Genomic DNA, 25720 nt, shown 5'->3' with positions numbered 1-25720 from the left:
CTGGAAGTTAATTGGGAATCTCCATCATTGCTATGCAAGATCACCTTTCTGGAACAGGGGGCTTGAGTGAAAGAGGCGGGGGGGAGGGTCCACGGAGCTATTTTATTATAATTTTTAACCATGCAACGACGACAGCCTCGGCCGCAGCATTGGCCTTGACCTTACAGCAGTGAGAGAAGCTGCTGTTGATGGTGTCGAGACTAAAGAGACTCATAAAGTGTTCTGCTTCGCTGCAGGACGCAGGACGAGCTCCCTGACTCAGCAACACACAGGCAGTTCAATTTAAAGGATGTGTATGGATGAGGGCTACAACAGGCACTTAAGAGTAATGAAAACCTGCTAACTATGCTGGAGAACGCCCTTATTCCCTTTTCTTTTACCACACAGTCGCTCTCAACCGTTTTAGCGTCTCAGGATCTCTCAAAAGTATAGTTTCTATTACAGACTGTATATAAGAGGTTGATGAAGCCACAGTGATGTCATCCATTTGTTCGACGTTTTGCATCTTTTTTTTTCAGAACCAGAAGTGACCATAATTGGAGAGGAGGGTGGAGCTGAAGAGGAGAAAGCGAGCTCCCAGGAAGTGCTCAGAGCCTTGAAGCCAGCTGGACCTAGTGGCCAAACGGTGTAATTGCAACAACTGTGCAGTCGCGTCACACACACTGGCCCAAAACGACTTTTTCCTCTCTACTTGTTTGGCAAGAGACGCCTCAATGCACAATTAATCAAGTATTAATCCTGATCATAATTTTGGCTTCCCAAGTTTAAATAAAGATGATTGACGCCGATATTGGCGTTTAAAATGCTCCACGCGTAGAAAACTCTGCTGCATGTAAAATCATGCGTTCCCTAAACGGCCACGTCACCAGGGGGCGATGGAGAGGTTTGGGCTTCACTTTTGGGGGAGCTGGCGCGTCATGTGATGAGCGCCTACCTCGCAGCGGCAGTTTAGAGTGGAAGAGCAAACAACAGAGACGGTCGGGAGAAACAAAAGTCAAATGTCTGGAACAGAAGAGCTGGAAACGGCTCGTCATGATTTGTTTGGAGGTGTTTCAGATTTAGGCAAAAATAATATGAAAGAGGTCATGAAACCTGCGTCTGCGATGCAAAGCAACACGACTAACTTGTTCAAGCAGCTGAAAGTGCAGCTTGATGAGTGTATGAAGGGCGAGAGGAAGAACGAGCTGCTCCCCGTCCCCGGCCAGCGTGAAGTCAGACATCCAGAGCAGAGACCCTGTACAGCTCAACACCTTATCCACCCAACTCCCAAAGACACACTGAAATTACCCATGATGCACCAAATTCAACCTGATTTTAAGTCTTAGTTTGATGCAAAATTTGTCCACGAGCCTGAATGCAGCATCAAATGAAAGCGTCGCTCTGTTCATTTAAATGTGAAAGTGCAATAAAAAGTGTCCTTAAATTAAATAAATAATCGTGATTAATCATCGTAATCCCAATAGTGATCAAAATAATCATGATTATCATTTTAATATAATTAAGCAGCCCTTCTTCTTATATACAGTATATGCCTTCAAATCACCCCACAGCTTCACCATCCTCTCTTTATTTGTTTTCCCATTCCTGTATCGTGTCACATTGTTTTCTCCTTACCTGCATGCCCTCCTGTCCAGAGATGCCCACACCCACGTCTGCTACCTGGATCATGCTGACATCATTGGCCCCGTCACCTGAGTTTGACAAAGTGAGAGAGAGAGAGAGAGAGAGAGAGAGAGAGAGAGAGAGGGAGGGAGAGAGAGAGAGAGAGAGAGAGAGAGAGAGAGAGAGAGAGAGAGAGAGAGAGAGAGAGAGTCCCTTTAGAATACGGGCACACAGCCTTTTGATGATGCATTAATATGGCTGTAATCCGGAGATCTGCAGGAAGCAGAACTGACTGAGCGTGATGACAACGCTGAGCTGTATGTTTATGCACGTAGGAGGAACAGAGCTGTCAGGCCCCTCAGCCGTTATACGAGCTTTATGTGTGTTTATTATAGGAGTCACCGGCCCAGCTGTCCCTCTGGTCGAGCAGAGTCAGGCCTGCTGCGGCTGCTGAGGAGGAGCCCGTTTTGTTCTTGCTCCATTTGGAGGGCTGGACAGTTGTTTTTGTGTTTCACCACAGCTGGCGGAGTGGGAGATGAAGTGTTGGTGGGCAGAGAGGGTTTGGTTGTCACGATTGTAAACAAGACTGAATATGAGGTAGGTGGTGATGAGCGTGCAAACTGTTGTTACCAGTTTCTGCTGGAAAGAACTGCTCTAGTCTGACAAACACTACCCTAACACACTGGGGCTGCAGCAGTGTATTAACTGATACTATTACTAAGATGGTAAAGCAATTCAACCGTTAAATGCAGATAATCTTATCTAAAGGTAGCACAGCAACACTTACTGCTTCAAAAGAGCTTTTAAAGCTGTACAAACACTGTCAAAACACCTTAACCACACATTCCCAGATGTTCCTGCTGTAAATAATGTCTGCATCACAATAAAACCTAATGACACAGTGGATTATGTTGATATTGTTATTTACATACAGACAACAGAAGGTGGAGGCTTTGTTCTTGCTGGTGACGTAGTAATAAGATTAGAGCTCTGATAGATACGAGAGCTCCAGCATCATCTGCTGTCCCCACAGAGGTGTAAAAGAAGAGTGAGGAGCTGCAGCGTGTCTCCCACATTACTGCTAACATCGCAATGACAGGAAAGTGCTCGCTTTGCAAAACAGGATCCTCCTGAGAGCAGCGGGAACGAATACATGGAAAACAGGGAAAAGACAGTCGTAAGTCACGCCGGCATCCGCATGTCACCTCGGTTATACCACCGCTTAATTAAGAGGTTATAATTACCAAGGTGCCTTAAAATAACGTTTTTGACTCACAGAAAGGAGGCAGACGTTTTTTATGTTGAGGGCGCAATAACATTAAAAAGTCAACTGAGTATTGGAAGCAAAGCATCCAGGAGCTTCACCACATCCGTGTTATATTGAGTTGTTTGTTTATGTTTTAAAATAATGCAGGTCCTCTGGACACAGAGTGACATATTTTACAATCTAAGAAGAAATAGGAAGACGTTAATACGTAATCAAGGCTACAAAACACACAGCTGCAGCTACCAGATGCAGGAGGGACAGGTGTGAATGTGTCAGGTTAGGCTGATAACATAACTGCCCCGTCATTAGGGCAAGAATTCAAGACAATTTTAGTCTCATTGTTTCTGCTGCAACCCCGCTGGTTTCAGACATACATGGGAGCAAAAATAAACACAATTAACAGGAAGAAAACCCTTGTGCACTGAATGTCCAATGTTAAACCAGAAATTACTTCACTAACCTCGCATCATCTGTTTCACCAGCAAAGTATGCTTGATATAATGATGAAGATGAGGCTTGTGAAAGTCCACGTTATGATGAAAATAGCAAACTAGCTGGTTTATTTGGGGCACCATGTTATTCACAAAAGTCATGAAAAAATGTCCGTAAAAACAAAACAAAACAAAAAATAGATCGTTGATAATAAAAACTCTGACGACGTCGGGAGACGAGGCGACTAAAACGTTAGTGGTCGGCTGCAGAAATGCAACTTTCTCCGTTAACTCAGGCGTTCTGCTTCAGGGCTGTTTTATTTGAGGCTTCTTCTGCACCAAAAGGGAACAATCATCGGCCGTCTGCTTCAGTCAGACTGTTTAAATGAGAAGTGAAAAATAATCTTTAGATGCGGTGTCCTCGTCGTTCTTTTAAGAGTTTTCGGCGACTACAACTAGACAAAAACTCTCAAAGGTAAAAGTGACTAAAATGTGACAAAGACTAAGATTAAATTTTTAAAAAAACTGAACCCTGCTTCTGAGGAAGTCTTGTGGTGAACGTTTCAGAGCTTCAGACTTCAGGAGAGACACCTGTCAGGTCAGTTTCTCCACAACCAACATGGCAGAAGAGAAGTTTTGTCCATAAAGGATATAAAGAATTATTTCAACTTTGAACATTTCAATATCTAAGGAAAAAAGTTCCATTACATTAATTAAGTTAAAAAATGAAAACGAGCCGTCTGCAGGAGGCTCAGGTGTGCTTTGATCAGGTCGGACCCTGTTGGGTCTGACGACCTGCTTACGGCCTAAAGGTTGTAGTGATCTCATGACGACCTCTCATCAATACTACATCACCACTGCATAGATGGATCCTATTGGCTCACTTCTCACACACCCGTACACGTCACGACACACCTGCATCCTTAAATGCCATCCATTCATTCATTCATTCATTCATTCATTCATTCATTCATTCATTCATTCCACTGATCTTAAATGGGAGATGCTGGGAGCAAAGTCGCTCACTCCAAGTCAGAGGTACGTTGTCTCACCGGAGCTGTGTGGCGTTTGTGTTTCCCAGTGTTTTAAGTCCGTGTTGAAGTCTGCGTGTCATCTACTGTGATCTCTCAACACTACAGCTTATAATTCTATCAATTCAATAATAAGGAAATGTTTTTCCTTAATTCCTTTAAACTTCAGTTCATACGTTTGTGACACCAAAAACAAACACTAGAAAGTCTGTTTTCTCTGGTAGGGATTTCTATTCCAGGACAGCATATGTGTCACTTTTTCCACCGCGTCAAGAGCTTAAATATAAAGGTGTGTTTTATGAATGAGTGTGGATCTTTAATGTTCACCTACCTATGGCTAGAGTCATGACCTTCAGCTTGTTCCGCACCAGTTTGACCACCATGCTCTTCTGCAGCGGCGTGGAGCGACAGCAGAGCACTGAGCGACAGCTCCGAGCCACCGCCAGAAACTTATCCTCCAAACTCTTATCCAGGGCATAGGCCAGGGTCCGGCCGTCAATAACCAGGCCCAGCCTGTGCACCGTGAAGGGAGCGGAGTGGGAGGATGAGGAGGAGGACGGTGATGAAGAGGGATAGATGTCAAAGGGGGGAAAGTTGTTGTGGAAGGCTTTGGCGGTCTGGTCTGTAGAGCTGCAGAGGAATTTGGCCTGGATGTAGTGTAAACTCTCCTCCAGCAGCAACGCACACGCCTCCTGGTTCAGAGACAGGCACAGAGTGGACTTCAGTTCAGGATCAGGTCAATAAGTTGTTTTATAACTGCGTGAACCTGCTTCACATCTGGCAAACAGATGCTTCAGCAACACAGCTTCAAACATTGTGGGTCCTCAAACGACTTTACTCTTTAAAACAGCATCGTCCTTTTCCTCATTGAAAACTCTGCCTTTAGCCAAAGGAGTATTTTACATTTTCAGAATTACAAAAATTCTCACTCTATTGCCGAGAATTACATGAAAAGATCAATACTACTCTTTTTACATAATAACAGTGTTTTTCTTATAGTTCCCAGTTTGGTTGAAGAGAATTATGTAGTCCCGATTAATGTGATAATCTCAGAGATTTTCATTTAAATAAATGTCTGTTAAGTCGCCGAATGAGGTAACATTATGGTGATTGAGCCTGTGACCCACTGATGAAAGACTTTGCATTTGCAGTATTATAGACTGGGTGTCTGAGGCGACATTCGTGGAAAGAATCACAAGCGACACCCAGTTAGTGATGCGTCTTCCATCACCCAGCAGTGGTTGGGCTGCCAGAGAGGGTAGGCGGAGCTAAGCGGCTGCTTTTCCGCTCTCTGCAAGTGTTCGAGTAAACAGTAATCTACTATGGCTGAACAAACAAAGAAAAGATGGATGACTACAGATACAACTTCAACAAGAAGTGAAAATACAAAGAAAAAGAAACAAACTCGACGCTCAGATGAAGCAAACAGTCTGAAAAGGAAAGCGACCGTCAGCCAAGAAAATCAAGAGTTACAACCGGAGCCAACCGTGGACGTCACACATGCAGCACTGTCTGGATATCTGGGAAGTGTGCTCCTGCAATTACCGTTTATCGCCATAGGTGCCGCCAAAGAGAACGAAACTGAGATCTTTGATATTATAACTTTAAGGTTACATATGATCTACTTCTGACTCAGCTCTTATCGTATTATGCTAGTGCCTCTCTGACACAATTTTTTCTGTCGCTCTGGGTGACTCTACTTCGTCATCGAGTCTGTTTAGTTTTGGTGTCCTTCAAGGCTCCTTTCTCTGCCCCCTTTTTCCCCCTATATAAATGCTGCCTCTTGGCCAGGTTATACAAAGGCATTAAGTTTTTGTTTCCTGATTACAACCATCCTATATGTAAAAATATGCTTACTTTTTACATTATTGTAGCCAACCCAAGCAACATTCCCCATTTCCTATTTGTTTTGGAGCTGTGAGCTAAAGCTAGCGTCAGCATGCTAACATGATCACAATGACCTTATAAAAAACTTGCTTTTGCCGCTCACCTGAGAATCAGCATTCAGCGTCAGGATCTCCTCCTCGGGGTCCAGCAGCTTGCAGGCATACGCAATATTAACAGCTGTTTCCTGTTTGTCACCGGTCAGCACCCATATCTGCAGGCCGGCCTGCCGCAATGAGGCGATGGTTTCAGGCACACCGTCCTGCAGCCGGTCCTCAATGCCCGTCGCTCCTGGAGGTTTAAAGTAAGGACACAAAAGATTGCATAAGAGTTTAAAAACAGTAGTAACCCTAGCTTTACGAGTTCTCTGGATGAGGCAAGGACTGGGTGATATGGCAAAAAAAAAAAGATAAAAATAATTCTACTACATTGCTCCTTATCGATATTTATCCCAATAGTTTATTTACATGCCCTGAAGTTGTTTCTCTCGCATTTAAAGTAAAGATAATTTACACTGGACAAACACGCAGTGATGGAGCTTCACATTCTCTCTGAAACTCTTCAACAGACACAGGATGTCAGGAGTGCTGCTGCTGCTAACATTAGCTCAGCTTGTTTCAAGGTGAGGATTCCTTCAGTGTTCATCACTCATGAGCTTTTTAACAAGAGTAGAATTATCTGAAAAGTTCTTCTCCTTTTTAAAACTAACAGACCGTGTAACAAAAACCCTAAATCACAGAATAAAGCAGTATGAGGTGATAAATCAGTGTCTCTCCAGCAGACACAGGATGCTGCTAGCTGAGTTGTTACGAAGCTCCATCTAATTATTGTAATGTTACCATGTTTTCTCACGTTTCTTCAATGGAAGCTAAGTTCACATCGTCTCTTTTGTGCCACTCAGTTCTGTTCTATTTTTCTTCCTAATACAGAAGATATTCGCTTTGTAGTGGGAACTGAAATGTAAGCAATAAAATCTGCAATAACTGGCTGTTGTAACATTTCCGCTGTGTGATAGGCAGTCTGAAGTAATAATCTCAAAGATGTTCATGTAAATAAATTAATTCATGTTAAGTCACTGTCTATCGCCAAATGAGGTAACACAATGGTGATTGAGCCTGTGGCCCACTGATGAAAGCCTTTGCAGTATATAGTATTATTATTACAGACTGGGTGTCTGTGGCGACATTCGTGGAAAGAATCACAAGCGGCGCCCAGTTAGTGACATGTTTTCCATCAGCCAGCAGTGGTTGGTCTGCCAGAGAGGGTAGGCTGAGCTAAGCGGCTCCTTTTCCGCTCTCTGCAAGTGTTGCGAGTAAACAGTAATCTACTATGGCTGAACAAACAAAGAAAAGATGGATGACTACAGATACAACTTCAACAAGAAGTGAAAATCCAAAGAAAAACAAACAAACTCGACGCTCAGATGAAGCAAACAGTCTAACAAGGAAAGCGACCGTCAGCCAGGAAAATCAAGCGTTACAAACTTGACAAAGGGAGCAAACCGTGGACGTCTGGTTAGAGTGGGAAGTGTGCTCCCGCAAAGACCATATATAACACCATTAGGGGGGGCCAAAAAGAACGAAACTGAAATCTTCAAGATTAGTGGTAAAATAATCAAAGTAAAAATGGATGTAAATTAAAGCATGATACACAATCAAGATTTTTTTTATGAGTTTTAACGGCCGGCCCTTTTTTTTGGGAGGACTAATACAAATAAACGAAAGAATTACCCAGAAGCTGCAGGTTTGTCTCCAGTCGCAGGGCCGACTCAAACAGCATCTCCTCTCTTCCCTGGATGGCCGTCTCTGCCTCCAGGTGGCGCTGCAGCCAGCAGGCATACTGCTCCTTGCTCAGAATCTGACAAATAAACACAAGCACGCACACACACAAACATCATTGTCGGTTAGAGTAGAGAGAGGAAAAAGTCTCCTAATTTGCCGGCATGTCAGAGGAGGATCCACTGGAGAATGTGAGACCTTGAGAAGGTGTTTTATCACACTGCTTTGGTGACGGGCTTTACACAAGCAGGGATATAATGAGCCTCGGCTTGCAAGAGCATAAATTAACAGCCTGGGAAAGTGGCACAGATTGCAGCTGAGTCACGAAGAATGTCACTTAAGAAGGGACGATCCATGTGATCATCTGTGCCCGGCTGCAAACACAACCTGCCAAACAGCAACTGAGACACACACACACACATGTCCAACCTCTCAAGCTGTTTAATCAGAGACAGAACATTTGATCGGCACTTCTGAGGAGGTTCGTGGATCCCTGTTACCTTTTTAGCGATGCACAGCGTGCGGAGGCCATCTGCAGCATACAGGTTCAGGTAGTTTTGGGTCCGGCTGACAATCTTCTTCTGACGTTTTCCTTTGGAGTTTCCTTAAAAGGAGAAAAAGACAGAAGAAAGAACATTAAATGTGCTTGTTTTTTGTGCTTCAGCATTTCGGTTCCAGATTGCCAAAGGCGTCTTCCAAGAGGCTCATGGATGCCATCTGTCCTCACACCTAAATTAACCATGTAAGCCGTTTGCACCGAGTCCTCATATTAACCATAAAAACTGCGTCTGGAAAACATGCAGCTCAATGTATCAGTATAGAAAGATATTTAATCTATTTCAACTAACTGCCTAAATGATGATATGATTGAATATTAGATGTGATGAGATCATGCCGAAGTGTCTCTGGTGCAGTGTCTCTCTGGCGGGGGGACAGTGCACAAACAGATTGGCTTCATCAGTCTCCAGACGCAGATGCACCAGCCAACGCTCTGATCAGCTCTGTAATCTCACTAATAACACAACAGCTTGGCAGGCAGTGCTACACATTCACCACCAGTCAAAGCTATCCTTACCTGAAAGAACAAACTCACACAGGAAACTGTCAATACTTCATAAAGAATGGAAACAAAAAACAGCTATAATTACAGATAAATTCAGAATATGTCTTTATGTAAAAGGAGGCAAGGCTGAGGACAAAGCGGGACAAGACTTTTGCTTATAACGCTCCAACACTTTGATTTAGTTTACAGGAGGAATAAAGACTAAAATTCACTGCCTTCTGTAAAGCTCCTGTGAGGAACTTTCGGTTTGTGTTGATTTTATATATATTTATATAACCTGTTCAAAAAGTATGACAGTGAATTGTATCTGTATTATCTTGACACAGACGCAGCCATGATGATGGTCTGCTCTGAGACCGTATCGAGTAGTAACGAGTACCACTGATGAGGACTCTCTTTGGGGGCTTTGATGTTGCGTGTTGCCATAGCGAGGAGTTTGACTGACAGCCAGTCATCCAGTCATGACAGCCACATACAGGGAGCTTTTTAAGTCGTCAAATCATGATTCCCAGTTTGCGCTGCGTACATACTTGATAGTTGGAAACTTGACAACATTGAATTTTATCATTTTATATTTAACAGCAACATTCAATCTTATGAACACACGCAAGTCATCCGAGTCATCAGGCCTCAAGTCAAGTCAAGTCTCAAGTCATTAACTTGCAAGTCCAAGTTGAGTCTCAAGTAATTTATTTTTTGTCAAGTCAAGTCTCAAGTCATCAAAACAGTGACCAAGTCACCAAGTCTCAAGTCCACATCTCTGGTTAGCGCTGTCGCTTCACAGCGAGAAAGGGTCCTAGTTCGAACCCTGGTTCAGACGTAGTGGGCCTTTCTGTGTGGAGTTAACATGTTCTCCCCGTGCATAGGTGGGCTCTCTCCGGGTACTCTGGCTTCCTCCCACAGTCCAAAGCATAGTGATTATAGTATTTATTTTTATTTTGTCTTTCTGTTTTTTTTATTGATTTTAGTTTAGTTTTAGTTAGTGTTGCACTGTTTATTGTAGTTTGTATTTAGTTGTTGTTTTTATTTTTATTTCAGTTAACAAAATTATTTTTCACTGCTAGTTTTAGTCTTAGTCTTCAAAGAAATGCTCGCCAGGTTCAGTGGTGACTCTAAATTGCCCGTAGGTGTGAATGTGAGCATGAAAGGTTGTCTGTCTCTGTGTGTCAGCCCTGTGATTGACTGGCGATCAGTCCAGGTGTAACCCCGCCTCTCGCCCAATGACAGCCTGGAGAGGCTCCAGCCCCCCGCGACCCTGAACAGGATAAGTGGTGTAGATAACAGTAGTTTGAAAGGTGCTACACTGATGTTATAAAGAAGTACTTTGACAGTTTCGTGTCCAATATTCTTCCTGTTTGTGACAGAAAGTCATTTTTCCTTTTGGTTGAAAAATTGTCAGTATTTCCAAGAGGAGCAGGAGTTTTCCCATTTGACAAAAAGCTGCATGAAACAGACACGTGGAACTTTACACAATGTTTATTTTTCCTGCCACTGAAAGAAGGAAAATCCACCTAAAGTATAAACGAGGGTCTGAATGTTAAATGTCCCCTGAGGAGTTGTTCCCTATTAAAGCTGAGGAGTTTTTATGTGCTGCTCCACATTTGAATCAACTCGAGTGATTTGGTTCACGATCCAGCTTTGCAAATGTTTTATGAGGAAGGAAAAGCATTCAGCACGTTTGTTAGACCTCAAGGACACAGACAATGTGACTCACTGAGCTTGTTTTTAACAAAACTCCACAGGAGCTTTAAACCTGCGATAACTGATTCTTTAAAGACACTTGAGGACAAACAGGCTGACACTGATGAACACTGAGTTAAGATCATCCTTTGACTCAATATGATGAACGTGGCAGGATCCAGCAAACATGGATGCAGCATTATTACTCATTTGGAGTCATATCTGCCGATGCCGATATGTCACTTTTAAGCCATTACCTGCAGATAGCGATAACGTGCCGATAATATCATCCCTAATAATATTCTTTTAATAACAATAATGATTTTGCAAAGCCAACATCAGAGCTCAGAGGTCTGCAGTGTCGTTATAAAATTGTTTCATATTTTCAATCTGTGAAAATGGACAATTATGCTTAATTTAAATGGCATGCAATTTCTGTTTTAAGGTGGAATTGTGCATTTAACACGAACCTGCAGCAGGAGTGAGACTACAGTTACGTCATCACACACACTTTAACTTCTGAGCCCCGAGGGTCTGCAGTCCACCTCCTGCCCCTCCATGTGCTCTGTTATTAGAGTGACACTGAACAACTCCCTCATCGCCTGAATGGAGCCATTATGGAGGTCTGTGTTGTGAGGAGGTCCAACTCATTCTGCGCTCTAATTGGCCGGTTTTACCCAATGGTGAAACAAAGCTGTCTGTGTGAGAACACACCCTGTCGGCCATTAAAGTTGCAGAACTGACACATGTTGGGTGTGTGTTTGTGACGAGTGTCCCAGTGGAGTCTTTCCCCTCTGGTGAGCTGCAGCACACTGAGTGTAAACCATCTGAATATGGCCCTCTGTGCAGGCTCACACACGGCTCACACACTGCTCTACAGAGGGCTTTAAACATGATGAACAATCAGCCCAGCCTTGAACCTAAATTCAAAGAGACCAGCGTGCTCTTCATATTTGACGATCAATATAATAACTCATATTGCAATTCAGAATTCCTCCAAAGAGTAGGGCTGCTCCTCATACTGGAAAACATGCCAAAGAACACGGGAGTGCTTTCCTCCGTCGAGGTGTTGCAGTTAGCACGTCTCTGTTTAATGTAGGAGGATCATTTAGCAGGAAATCATTTATCCGTGGAGCCGAGCTGCCCTGTAGAGATGAACTGCCGGTCTCTAATGAACAGGAGGGAACCACTAACCAGCATGTGAATTAAATATATTTTCCACAAAACATGTCAGCATGATCGAAATAAAAGGAAGTTTAGACACGCTGCAGGCTGCACAGGATCAGCCCATCCAAATATAAGTATGTGGTATATATATGACCACTTTATGGGGCTTTTACTCTCAGTGACACGTGCAGATCTTACATAATTCTGCTTAGTGTGCAAAGAAAAGAAAACTTATGAGATCCTAAAAAGGACGCTCTGTTGATTTTGCATTGCGCTTCAATAAATCCCGGGGACTTGGGAGAGACAGATACAAAAACTAAGGTTCAAAATTGATGCACAATAGACCCTGGTTTGGGTCACTCCCACAACTTGTAATTCTACCAGGGCTGTACACCACTAAGAACGTAGGTCAAATCAGATTTGGCTGTAAAAATCAGGCTTCAGGTATAACCAGCAGTTATTTTCATTTCTACAAAACTCAACAAAGCAGTTTGTAACTCAGGCTCAGCTAAAAACTTCCTCAAAGAGATCAGCTGCTTTTACAGGCTGAGTCGTACTCCCATTGGAAGTGCTGAATACATTTTAAGGTGATGCTAAAATTATTAGTAGATTGACAGAAAAAAAAATTTTTGTTAGCTGTTTATCTTTTTTTAACAAAACAACATGGTGGAACTTCGCAGATAAAAGGAGTTGCTGCCGTTCTGTTTATATCCCTCTAATAAAATGTCTTTAAATAATGAAAACGATCGTTGTTTGCAGCCCTACAAACTGTGTGTGATGTGAAGCCTTCACTCTGTGGGCAGAAACAGTCTCTGCTAAGCACCCCTGGACAGATGTCTGGTGACTGTGTACAAAGCATTAGTGAAAAGTGCCTGTGTAGCTCTTTGTGTGCCCTGAATACTAACAACCTGCCTGCTACACCTTCACCATTAGCAGGTTAGAGAAGTACGGAACAAGGTTTTAAGATCACAGAGGGAAAATACACAAGTGTTTTTTTAAGGTAACAATCAAGGAGTGACTAAAAATACGAGTTCTTACACAACATGTTACTTTATAAGTTTACATCAGTGGAACGCATGAAGGCTGAAGGTGAGGGGGTGAAACATACGACTGCTCTTCCTCTCCGTGCTGGCATGTTGTTTAAACTGTCCACAGACACAGTGCACACATAGAATAAATCTCTATTTCCTCACATCCTGAAGCAGCCACAACTGAAAACAATCCATCATTTGGGATTGGCCGGAGTCAAGTGAAAATATTGTCAATTTACTGACACGTCCGGTGAGCTCGTGCGCCATGTGAAGATTACATCTAATGATTTGTAGCCGATTGTGGGTTCAGAGTCACGATTAATCAGCTCCAGAGGAAAAGTCTGCAAACATGATACAGAACCGGGTCCAATCTAAATCATAACACCATGTTGTCAGCAGTGTCATCATTAATCAGGAGAGTACCGGCACTAAATTCAGCTGCATGTGATGAATTGTTAACTGACTGAGAAATAGGGCAAAAATGTTTTCAAATATTGATCAATACTGTTATTTATTACAATATGTGTGAGGGATAATGTACAGTGAGCAGGTCGTTACCCTGGAATGGAACCCTGACAGCGTGAGCAGGTCTTGTCTCACCCTGAAGGGGTTCCTCCACGACCCCTCTATTACACGGCTATTTACTTACGAAATCAATAATTTCACACAAAATAGATTTAAAATGATTTTATTAATCTAAAAATGATTATATTTCCGTTTTCTGTCTGTTACACTCACAGCGTCCATAGCAACGGATAACTCTAGCCTTCTTAAAATGAGCTTACCGAGCTAATATTACTCACATTAAAAGGGCCAGTTCGCCGATTTTCAACCCCAGTCCTATCATGCTATTACGGGAGCTAACGTGATATAATTTCTCGCTGTGCCTTTGGAGGATGCTATCCGCTTCTCCAATGGGCCCTGGAAAACCTCATCAGACTACATAAAACGTGTCATCTGGCGGAGGCCAGGGAGCTAGCTAAACTACACTTCCTCAATCTAGGACGCCCGCCGCCGATGTCATGTCTCGTTCAAGATCGTCAGGTTTGAAGTGACTGCAGAAAAGCTTTTTGGATGATCCACCGGTATATTCTTGTCGTATTTCAGATTCTGTACCGCTCTGAGCTGCTGCCTGCAGTGAAACAGTAGTATTTCACTCTCTCTCTGGGCCGTTCCTTTTGGAGGGAGGGGCGCAATGCATGCTGGGTGTTGTAGGAATGTAGAATGGGTGAAACCACGAGCTGTTTGTACAACTTTCTCCACGCTATGGCGACAAATATTATTGCTTCTATCAATTACAGAGAACACCAGCTTTGACTGACAGCGGCTTTTTCCAGGGGTGATTCAAAATTATTACTCACATTAAAAAGGAAACATTTCCTCTGATGGTGAAGTAAGACACAGTGAACAGGGCTGCAGGAATCAGTGCAGCACCTGATTGAGGGTTTCTGTCTCGTCACTGTCAGAGTCACCGTCTTTAAACACCGCCGTATCCTGTACTGTGTTCTGTTTAATGTTTACTTCACGGGCCGTCTTCAGTTTAGTAGATCTCTCTGTGGTAGCCTTCAGTTTTTGCATCTTTTCACCTTTATAGCTTTCTCTTTGCTGTTTTGCGTCTTATTGTGTCTTCTGTAAACAGACAGACGTCAAATTTACCGTATTTCTTTCAGTGGATCGATATGATTACAGTTAGTCCTCCAGATTGTGTGATTAGAGCCGGATCCCCAGCAACGGTCTGTTCTGCATGACAACGGTTGTTATCAAGAAATAACAGACCTCGGAATGCTGTAATTAACCAATCAGAATCAAGTATTTAACACAGCCGTGTAATAAAATCTGATAATACTCTAGAATAGTTATTTTTGTACATGGTATACCATGAACATGCACTAGATTTGTCTACCAGAAAAATCTACTCTATTGTTTTTTTAAGTAAAGACTAAAACTGGTTAAAACCCTGAATTAAGTGTTTCTACAACGTTTGGTGAACACAGCATGTCCTGGGTGCTGCTTACATTAGCTCAGCTTGCTTTTAGCTTAGGACTCCTCGTGTTCATCTTTCACAAGGTTTTCAAATAGAGCCAAAATTATCCACAGACGCATTTCAACAGACATACGATCTTAGGAAGGGCTGTGAGCTGAGCTGTTGCTAACATTAGCTCAGCCTGTTCCTAGGAGCTCAACTTGTTTTTGGTTTAGTAATTATTCAGTAATCATTGTTTTAATGGGAGCCAGAGAACAAGAGACGTTTTCTGCCCCTTTTCCTCATTTTATTTCTCTTTTGCAGAAGAAAGCCACTTCCTTCAACGGCAGCTCAAACTATTCTCTGCAGTGGGAAGTTGGCATGTACTCAGGTGTGAGGTGCAAGAAAAAACAGCATTTCTGTTGCGTGGTAGGCTGTTTGATGTACTATATCGAGTAAAGATGTCCAAGATTTATTATAGTTATATCTAAAACTCATCACTATATGTCTATTGTTTTATCCCTCTGAGGTTGAATACATCAGCTGTATAAATGAGTGTGTCCTACCTGTGTCGGGGGGTTTGATGAGGTCCATGATGACAGAGTCTGCTCCTTTAGTGTACACGGTGATCTGATCCGTCAGAGGGTGTCTAACCACCACTGACATACGTTTCCTGGTGGAGTCGAAGCCCAGCGTGTGCAGCAGCTCAAAGCTCAGTTTCCCCAGGTGTGGCAGCTCCACGGTCACCTGGTCGGGGAGGCGTCCAACGAGGGAGCACTTGTAGGCCCTGGCAGCGTAGACCAGCGCGGCCTCGTCGGGCGACTCCGCCTCGTATCGCAGCTCGCCCTCCTCCAGGTTCCACGCCTTCCCGTCGTAGCAGGGCGGGACGGGGCTGAAGGCGTGCTGCAGGCCTCCATGGTGCTGCTCCTCGTCCAGTTTGGTGAGCGTGCTCTCTGCAGAGGGCGAGGACAGCACGCTGGAGCAGCCCTTGTTGGAGGAGCGGTTGGTGATGAGGCTGGAGGAGCTGCTGCTGTTGGAGCCTGAGGTCAGCCTGCTGGGGGTGAAGCGTTTGATGAAGTCCTCGATGGTCTTAACCGGGGACTTCAGCTCAAACCTCATCCGGACCTGAAGGACAAAGAAAACTGAGTCAGTTACACCTGCAGCAGAAAGACACAGACGCTTAATGTTCAATGTAATTCAGTTTAAATGTACTGTGAGGAGTACACACTGAAGTTGATACTGATGACCTACAAAAGCAAACCAGAGATCAGCGAGAAGATTAACTATTTCAAGAGCGTTCTTCTGATTGCCTCACGCTGCTGTCACTGGGTCAGGTTCTTCTGTACTTCACACACGTGTACAGGAACAGCAAAGGGAAAAGAAATACTGCTCTGTCCACAGGGGACGCTTCAATCGGCACAAAATAAAAGTTGCTTTGTGAAAGTAAACTTTGATATATTTAACTGTTGCTGGATAGATTTAAAAGGCGCAAGTATGATCTATTAGAAATGCTTGTGAGATGGTCGAATGGCATCTGATACCCCCTTGCCTCTCCCCTTGGCCTGCTTCCATTACGGATCTACTTTGTTAGAGAAGGGAGGGGAATTACTGTCTACGCTTCCAGGAATTATTCCTACTCCCTGTTCCTAAAGTCTGAACTAAAATGCAAACAAAGGGCGCTCAAGTACGCCGCTGTCTTTTCTTGAAATAAACTGCAATATTATTTATATCTTCAGGAGCTGTTTTCAAGTTATATTTAGTGACTTACACGCAAGAACATCTGGCTGTGGATGTTTAAATGTTAATGTATGCATCTTATTTGTTCTTGTAGTTTGTCCTCAGATTATTGCTGTGTTTTGTGTTTTATCTCTGAAGCTGTGAAATTGTGTTTCTGTCTGTTTCCACCAGTTAACTCAAGAAAAAAGACATTTTCTATTTCAATGAGACAGGCCCAGATACTCCAGGTGTCCGACAACATTACGGAAATGATCCCAACAAAGATCGTCCTTTTTTTAAAGAGTGAGGACTGGATCCATTTTTGTTCCTGTGAGTCATTTCGACACACATTTGTACAAATAGGGCCCAGGTTTAAAAATACCGAACTTCTCCTGTAAGGCTACATATGTGTTTTCAGTACTTTCAGTGTTCTACAAAGACAGACTGAGACGCAGAGGGAAATGTTCAGAGACTTCTCGGCCGGTTTAGCTCAGCGGTTAAATCGGCAGCCCATGTACAGAGGCTACAGTCCTCCCCAGGTTCGACTCGACGCTTGGCCCCTTCACACGTGTCATCCCCACTCTCTCGTCCCGTTTCCAACACTACCCATTGTCCTCTCTATAAATCAAAGGCATAAAAGGTAAAAAAAAATGTCTTTATAAAACAAAAAGAAAGTGTTCAGAGTAATATTACGCTACCTGCTCTCTATGACGGCCGGCTTTACACCTTTCAGAACAGTTATGAGAACTTCAACCTTTCCGAAGTGTCCGGACAACAAGGCATATAAACTGATTATCTTTTTAACTTTACTCTGAAACCACAAAAGTGTAACTAAATCGTAAGACTGAGCTTGGAAAAGTTCAGGGAAACAGGGAAAACAAGCAGATCTTATTACTCTTACGTACAAATTAAACCTGAAATCAAGTTCATCAATCTCTCCATTAATCTCTTCAGATCTGCTCATGACTGTGTCTGAGTTGTATTAACCAATCAGGTTTGAGCAGGCTTTGATTGTATGCAGGAAAACCGTTCCAAAGCCAAACAGGCTGAACACATCTGGCCACAATGAATTCCTGGAAAGCATCAGCTTTCATCAAACAACATTCAGCTTTCTATCTATATCTATAAACAGATAACGTCCTCTGTCAACTCTAACTCCATTCACGCGTCTCAACCAGCACTCTGATGGAAAACAATGACCTAAAGGGAACGGAAGTCTTGGCCCCGGATATTGGTTTTCTGGACATCCACTGGCTACACCAGAAGCACAGAAGTATTGTCATCAGACGACAGCACTGTCATTCAGAGATTGAATATTTTATGAAAATCCTTGTCATTGATAACAGATGTTTTTCTCTGCTTCATGTCTGTACTGGACCCATGGTCATATGCAACACAGAAGAAAATAGAGACAGAAGAGAGAGAAGATATGGACTACTATGGATTTATAAACAGTTCTGGACAGTTTAAGTCGTACATGGCAAAAAGAAGTTGGCAGGTTCCTTCATTGCTCTTGTGCAGGCTCGATCACTTGTATCTCTTCATCAATAAGTCCTTCCTGGTTCTGCTTCCATCTCATCTTTTAACTAGGGATGCACCGATACCACTTTTTTTCAGACCAAGCACAAGTACATACATTTAGGTACTTACCGATATGAGTAAAATCACTACAGTTCTCATAATGACTTTAAAAACATGTTTCATTTTCATCAGACGCTCCTCACTGTCTGACTGTCACAAAGTAACTGTTGATGACATTGAAACACTCAACTTTGTTTTACTTAACACACATGACACTGCCACACATTTTACTTACATGTAACCTGTCACACATTCAGTGGACTTCAATATAACAACAATATAGTGTAAAAAAGGAGCACTCCCATTTCTGAGCACACCTGAACGCAGCACGACTCAGCGCATCCCCCCGAAACACGGCAGTGAGGGAGACGTGCCCGGACTTGTTTACTTCACTTAATACAGTGAGCGCTGACAGACTCTTGTCATCTTGTGTGCGTCCATGAATATGTAAGTTAGTTTGCTTTAATGTTTATGTCACACTCTGTTAGCTTCTGTTTGGCCCTGAGTGTACATGTTAGTGCTGTCTGTGAGGACTAAGCCTTTCTCTGAAAAGTGACATTGTTTCCTTCTCCGCCTACCTGCTTCACTAACAGGAGGCTAACGTCGAGCCGTGAAGTGGTATCAGGTGCGGTTGTATCGGCGTAATTTTGCGAGTACAAGTACGACTTAAGTTCCGATACCGCCCGATACCTGATACTGGTGTCGGTGTGGGTGCATCCCTACTTTTAACGTATATTTCATTTAAAACGGTTTAGCTCAGCGGTTAAAAAGCACGTGCCACATGAGGCTACAGTCCACGATGTGGTGGCCCTGGGTTCGACCCCCACCCTTGGCCTATTGTCATCCCCACTCTCTCTTCCCCCGTTTCCGACACCATCCACTGACCTCTCTCCTTCAATAAAGGCAAAAAAAGGCCAATAACCTTTTTTAAAAAACCCTACAAAACTAGTAACTGTTTCTGCTCGAGTTACACCCTTCACTATCTGTACCTAAGCTTCACCCTGAACTTGGCACCCAGGCCTTTGTCATGCCCTGCAGCCTGGAACAACTTGCATTTCACTTGATTTGCAGCTGGATGAGACGCTCTGATGATTTGAAAATGTACTGAATGGTTTCAAATGTGAAATCAATTCCCTTGCGAGATCTGTTTCCTCTTTGTTGTCTGTCTTTTAAAGACTGTTTGATCTGTGTGCAGCTTTTTAAAAAACACTTGTCCGGAGCTTTCCTGAACAAAAGGGGTCCTGTAATCTAAACAGGCCTGATTGAATAAAAGTTTGATTAATAGATCAAATAAAAACAAATCTGTCAGTTGATTCACAAAGCATTTTAAATACAGCACCTATTTTATTTAATGATGATCACGACAGAAGGAGAGGCTTAATGAACAAAAACATGACAACCTTCTCCTGCATTAGGGGGTTACTCATTAATCTACCATCAGACTGGTGTTAAGTAGCTTTTGAGAAACACTTCTTGTGCTTATGAAAATGCACTAAGTTTGTTTTTTTGAGCATTTTATCACTTAGATGTTATTAAAAAAAACACTCCTTTCCAGAAAATGCACCTCAGGCTGTTCTCCTGCAGCTAATCCTGTATCCCGAAGGTGCTGCAGCACAATAGCAGCGAGAGTGACTCACTTTGAGGACTCCTGGCAGCTGAAGTTCTCACATAAAGATATAAATCATTCAGGTGCTGAGTTAGCCGCAAGGGCATCATAATAAAATGTGAACAATTACAAAAGGCACAAAGGACAGAAAAGAATAAAACAGAGAAAAATAGAAAAAGTGAAACAAGAACAAGCTGTGTGCAGATTTCCATTTGTCTCGATCTGATCAGATAACCTCCAAACAGAAACACAGAGTGCATGAATAATGTGTCGCTTTGTTACGGTCTGAGCCTCTGACTGGTGGCACGGCGAGCTGGTGCACACACAGAGGATATCACCTCTGAACAGGACGACCACACCCAGGCTCCCGCAAAAACAAAACACGGATACACAACAGAGACTGGACCGAGGACATCAAAGACGCAGGCAGCAAAATACTGCAAGATACGTCCAAAACTACCACCGCCATGTTTGTTAGAAAAAAAAAACAGACCTTGTGAAGGAGAATTTGTCCCTGTTGGATCCTAAAGGATGAATTTGTCCTGAAAAACCTCAAATTATCAAGCATTTTAACAACACACAAACGGACAGCCATGCTAGGAGCTCTGTGTACTTTAACACTATGGCTCTTTAAGCTAGATGCTAACACACTGCACACAAAGAACAACTGAGGATGATGGGAATATCATTAGTTTTTGCAGGTATTTATATACAGTGAAGTGACAGTGAAGTGAGACAGGAAACATGGGGAGGAGAGAGAGGCGATTGACATGGACCAAAAGGCCGCGAGTCAGAAGCCCTTTTTACACTGCGGTTCCGCCTCAGCTGCAACGAAGCTCCGCTGTCAGCCTTTGCCATTTCCCATTGGGCAAGCAGCACCAGCATAAAGCCTGCCGGCTCCACTGTTTACACAGCCGCCGTTTCACCTCTGTTACTAACTCTGATGCCAACTCAGATGTGAAACGACTCCGCCCCACTATTACTCCTCCGTGTGTCTTACATAGAAGACGGAACGTAACAAGGACGTTGCCTCTGCTCCCCAAACGGAGCCAAACCGGCGTCTCGTGAGCAAAAGTGATAATAAAATTGAAACTTTGATCTGATGATGGAGCTACATTAAATGTCAGGGGATCCTGATGCTATAACAATCCTCCACGGGGGACACGAATGTGTAAAATATTTCATAGCTATAGACTTTACAGCTGCCGAGCCATGTCCTTAAAAGCACAAATTTCAACTTGCTAACGCCCTACGCGTCTTCTGTGGAGGAGAAATATGCATATTTTAGTTATCTTGCAACCCCCGTTTACATGCCAATAGGGATGTGTTGCAGTACAGTCCACCCTCTGGTCCCAGAGTATTAACTTCTGGCTCCAAAAAAAACAAGATGGTGTCGGCCAAAATACCAAACTCAGGACTCATAAACCTGAGTCCACAGTCTGATGCTGCTGACCCATGCTGGTCTAACACAATGTAGACAATAATTCCGTAAAGAAACCCAACCATTATGTCTGTTCAGATTTTTTACACTAAACCAAATAACCCTTTACTTTCTAGATAATATTGGTAATCCCTTATTGGCCTGAAGAAGGTTCGACTGCATGGATATCATAGAGGGGAGTGTTACCTTGTGTCTGGGCTGGTTGGGGGAGGACACCACCACTGTGTTGCAGATGGTGAGAGCGATGAAGAAATCAATGATGTCAGCGAGGTCAGAGGGCAGCTGGGACGTGGGCTGGCTGTGGAAACGCATGAAGTCCATCTGACTGCTGCATTCATTGACTTTGTCCAGGAGCTGAGGGTCGGGGGTGATATCTTTCTCCTGCGGGACAGAGGACGGTTTATCAGTGAGGGATCACACAGCACAGAGTGCGAGGAGGACGGCGTGACGCTGAGGCGCACTGACCATGGGGCTGCTGAAGGCCGTGTGCTTGGACAGGATGCTGGCTCGCTTGGCCTCCGCCCTGCTGCCCGTCCTGCGGTGGGACTTTGTGCTCTGGGAGCGCAGCACCACCCGGGCGCTCTGATGACTCGTCACGCTGTCCCGCCTGGGCAGAGTGCCACCGTGAGACGTACACTCCTCCTCCTCGGAGTCCATCTCCTGGTACATAGCAAGTCTCCTGGCTGGATAAAACACACAGCATTAAGAGTTACTTTAAAAGGCAATGACTGCTAAGTGTTATTCTAAGGGGGTGTGTGTGTGCTGGCTTGTGTCACCATTGGCGTCATGGGAGTACTCCACCCCTGCCACAGTGCAGCGGCGGAACACCATCTTGTTCTCCGTCAGCGTGCCCGTCTTGTCAGAGAAGATGTATTGCATCTGGCCGAGATCCTCGGTGATATTAAGAGCTCTGCACTGCAGGTGAGAGTCTGTCTCCTCGTCGTACAGCTCCATGTCCTGATGGATGAAGTACACTTGGCAGATCTTGACGATCTCAATCGACACAAAGAGGGAGATGGGGATCAGCACCTGGGGGGAGGGCAGAGTTTGTGTTAGATAAAAGGTCGAGCTGTCATTTTAGAGCAGTCATTCCTAACCAAGGGGACTTCTGCAGCTGCTCTGAGGTTAGTGGAAAGATAGTGTATTACTTATATCAGCATTACAACTCTACTGTATCATGAGGAGTTTAAAACAGTGAGGAAGCAAGCAGAAGTCGAGCATTTAGTTGAAGCAGATGGCTAAAGGATGAAAACAGGAAGCTTTGAATATGGAAACTGTTAAACTAGTGAAAGTAATTGTTAAATACTGGAAGTACAACAGATGTAATAGTGATTTAATATTGAGTGCTGCATGGGTGTGAAAAACTGTGTCGCTCTAGAAGTTAACGCACACTAGAGGGTAAGGATGAATACAATAGAGTAAGCATTTATACCTATTATTGATATTTCTTTTTTTTAATCTAGTTTTTTTCTGAATTTATTCCTTCATATTCTTTTTTTTTTTCTGAAAGATGTAATCTTGAAGAGTTCAGATTTGTTCTCTTTGAGACCACCTTTGACGATAAACGGTAACTGCAGAGCGTCCACAGTCGGCTCCGGTTGAAACTCTTGATTTTCCTGGCTGACGGTCGCTTTCCTTTTCAGACAGTTTGCTTCATCTGAGCATCGAATTTGTTTCTTTTTCTTTGGATTTTCACTTCTTGTTGAAGTTGTATCTGTAGTCATCCATCTTTTCTTTGTTTGTTCAGCCATAGTAGATTACTGTTTACTCACAACACGTGCAGAGAGCGGAAAAGCAGCCGCTTAGCTCCGCCTACCCTCTCTGACAGACCAGCCACTGCTGGCTGATGGAAAATGCGTCACTAACTGGGCGCCACTGTAAATGCAAAGGCTTTCATCAGTGGGCCACAGGCTCAATCACCATTGTGTTACTTCATTCGGTGATAGATAGTAACAGACATTTATCTACATGAACATCTTCGAGATTATACCTTTAACTGAAATATACAGTATATATATAGTATATATATATATAATGATGACTCTTATGGCTATCAGTATTATGACTATACATTCACTACTACTATAAGGACAATACAAAATGTAATAACCCCAAAAAATGTATTTACTTTATTTATTGTTAAACTTTTTTTCTTTTTGCTTCCTTAACCGACTTTTATATATATATATATATATATATATTTATTTTTGCTCATCTCTTTCATGACGTCATAATTAATATTTATTTAGGTTTTTTGTGTGTGTTTCGTTTGTCTTCCCTTCATTAATCTGTCGAGCTCTGTCCCTCCTGTACAGCACGTTCTTTGCACAATAAATAAATATATAAAAATAAAGATAAAGCAAAGATGGATGATTTAATATTACAGCTCTCTGAACAAATGGATGCCGTTTTCCTTTCAAACGGTAAAAAACATCAACGAAAAATAAAAAACTTTTAGGGGCATATCCAACAACATTTACGCTGATATGATATCAATCGTGCTTCCCTAAAAATAATCTTTTAACATAAAAAGTAAACAGCCTCTTTAGACTCAAATATTGGAACTTTACCCTTCTGTAAAAAAGAGAAGAGATCAACCGCTGAGCCGCTGGCTAATCTACCAGGAACAGTAAAGGACCTTTATTGTTGTCTCAATCTCTCAGCTCAAAGTAAATATGCTTCCAGAGCGCGGACATCCTGATTAATCAGACACTGATGCAGAAATATTCCAGCATCGCTCGGTCCGGTGTAAAAAAGCCAAGCTGCTGCAGGTGCAGGACTTCTTTACTGTGTGATGCGTATCTGTTACCTTATTACAACATTTCAATTGTTCAAGAAATTACGAGCAAATGTCCTTTGCTCGTAATACAAAGGTATTTGTTTGATCGTTTAAAAAAATAAATAGTGATCCAAAGTGAAACATTTCCAGGAAACATTTCTGGAAAGTGTTTCTGCAGAAATGAGTCACAGCTTTCTGGAGGGCAGCTCAGCCTGCACAGCCTCCCTGGGCCCCGGCGAGTCGTGTGTTTATTTGAGTGTATCAAGCAATGTCTGGCAACACTGGTGGGTCTCCAACCTAAAACATTTACTGTTTGTACAGTGTATCCAAAATATCAGCCGTCCTCACTGACTCCTCACGTATTTCAAAAGCTTCCTGATATCAGGGGACGAGCTGCAACATCTGACACAGGACACGGTGACATTTCCCCTGACATATCTGGCATGGAAGAGGAAAGAAATCCAAACAAATCAATAACTGTCAGGTGGCCCTTTTCCTTATTTTGATCCTGTATTATAAAGATTAGTTTGCAGCACTGCCTCGCTGCTTTCCCAGATTCAATGTTAGGATAAAGATCTAGAGGTCGCACAGCCACAGGGGCTGAAACAACAACTGCCAATGCTCTGATTTACAGCCGAGCTCGTGTGCAGCGGGATAAAACATTTCAAACTTAATGACGCCGTGAGTCTTCTGTATATCTTTATCTGTGCCTGTGTTTCTTTAAGAGTCCCTGTGTCTGTGTTGTACCTGAAAGACGATGATCAGGGTGAGGAAGAGATAAATAGCGGACATGATGGGTGATAAGTCTGTCCCCTCTGGACTGAGAACGTCAAACACAGGCCTCTTATCTCCGTACTGAAACATCCACAGCCCATGACCTGGAACAGCAACAGCACAAGGTCAACTCATATAAACAAGGAAGGAGGAGATATACAGTAAACAAAAGCACAGTAAACACAGTCAAAAAAAGGAGATGACTTTTTCTTTTTCACAGCAGATCTAAAGAAAAGACGACTGTTAACTATAATGTCTCAGGGTTAGTTTGCTACGCACCAACAGCAGCAAACAGGCACATGACCAGCAGGATGATGACACACCAGAACACATCTACATTCATCTGTCTCTCCAGTTTACTCCGCTTGTAGCGCGGGCCGTTGTTGTTCAGCATGGCTTTGGTCTCGTGACCTGTGGAGGAAAAAATGGCGTATCATAAGCAGTTCATCAGAGTTCAGCTTTACAGTGCGACGGTGGTTTCTGAGGCTAACCGGCGTATATGACGATTCCCACGGCCTCCTCCGTGTTGCGGATGGTGCAGCCTCTCAGCAGCAGGTTTTCTTTGTAAAGTGCATCTCTTCTGCCGCTCCGATGGATTCTGTCGAGGTTAAACATGCACAGACATTAATACATGTGCTGGTCCCACATGTAATGAAACAAAGGTAAAATATGATTCATGCTTTTTTAAGTAACAATCTGGAAGATCTTCATTTAAATAAATGTCTGTTAAGTTGTTATCTGTCGCCAAAAGAGGTAACACACTGGTGATTGAGGCCCACTGATGAAAGCCTTCGTATTTGCAGTATTACAGACTGGCTGTCTGTGGCGACATTCGCGGAAAAAAAGCGGCGCTACAATTAAATTAAAATTTTCCAGGACAACATCGATTATTTCCAGGATATTTGGTCATTGTAATTAATTTCCAG

At 43.1% G+C, this 25720-nt stretch overlaps 1 protein-coding gene across 1 annotated transcript in view; it reads right to left on the bottom strand.

The window, feature by feature from the left end:
- Positions 1 to 25720, bottom strand: part of atp10a (ATPase phospholipid transporting 10A) — a 51124-nt gene that overhangs the window by 9414 nt on the left and 15990 nt on the right. Inside the window, exons 4-15 of the mRNA XM_069679329.1 lie at positions 25286 to 25392; positions 25074 to 25205; positions 24768 to 24898; positions 22018 to 22270; positions 21707 to 21924; positions 21428 to 21622; positions 15464 to 16022; positions 8494 to 8597; positions 7946 to 8072; positions 6322 to 6506; positions 4663 to 5023; positions 1615 to 1691 (exon numbers count right to left, since the gene is read on the bottom strand). Coding sequence (XP_069535430.1) covers positions 1615 to 1691; positions 4663 to 5023; positions 6322 to 6506; positions 7946 to 8072; positions 8494 to 8597; positions 15464 to 16022; positions 21428 to 21622; positions 21707 to 21924; positions 22018 to 22270; positions 24768 to 24898; positions 25074 to 25205; positions 25286 to 25392 — 2449 coding nt within the window. The remainder of the gene's footprint in view (positions 1 to 1614; positions 1692 to 4662; positions 5024 to 6321; positions 6507 to 7945; positions 8073 to 8493; positions 8598 to 15463; positions 16023 to 21427; positions 21623 to 21706; positions 21925 to 22017; positions 22271 to 24767; positions 24899 to 25073; positions 25206 to 25285; positions 25393 to 25720) is intronic.

This window comes from Semicossyphus pulcher, unplaced genomic scaffold (genome assembly GCF_022749685.1).
Source record: "Semicossyphus pulcher isolate SPU_LCO1_2020_fin unplaced genomic scaffold, fSemPul1.0.p SCAF_4, whole genome shotgun sequence".
NCBI lineage: Eukaryota > Metazoa > Chordata > Actinopteri > Labriformes > Labridae > Semicossyphus > Semicossyphus pulcher.
The sequence above is the reverse complement of the archived record's forward strand: the minus strand, read 5'-3'. Positions and strand labels throughout refer to the sequence as shown.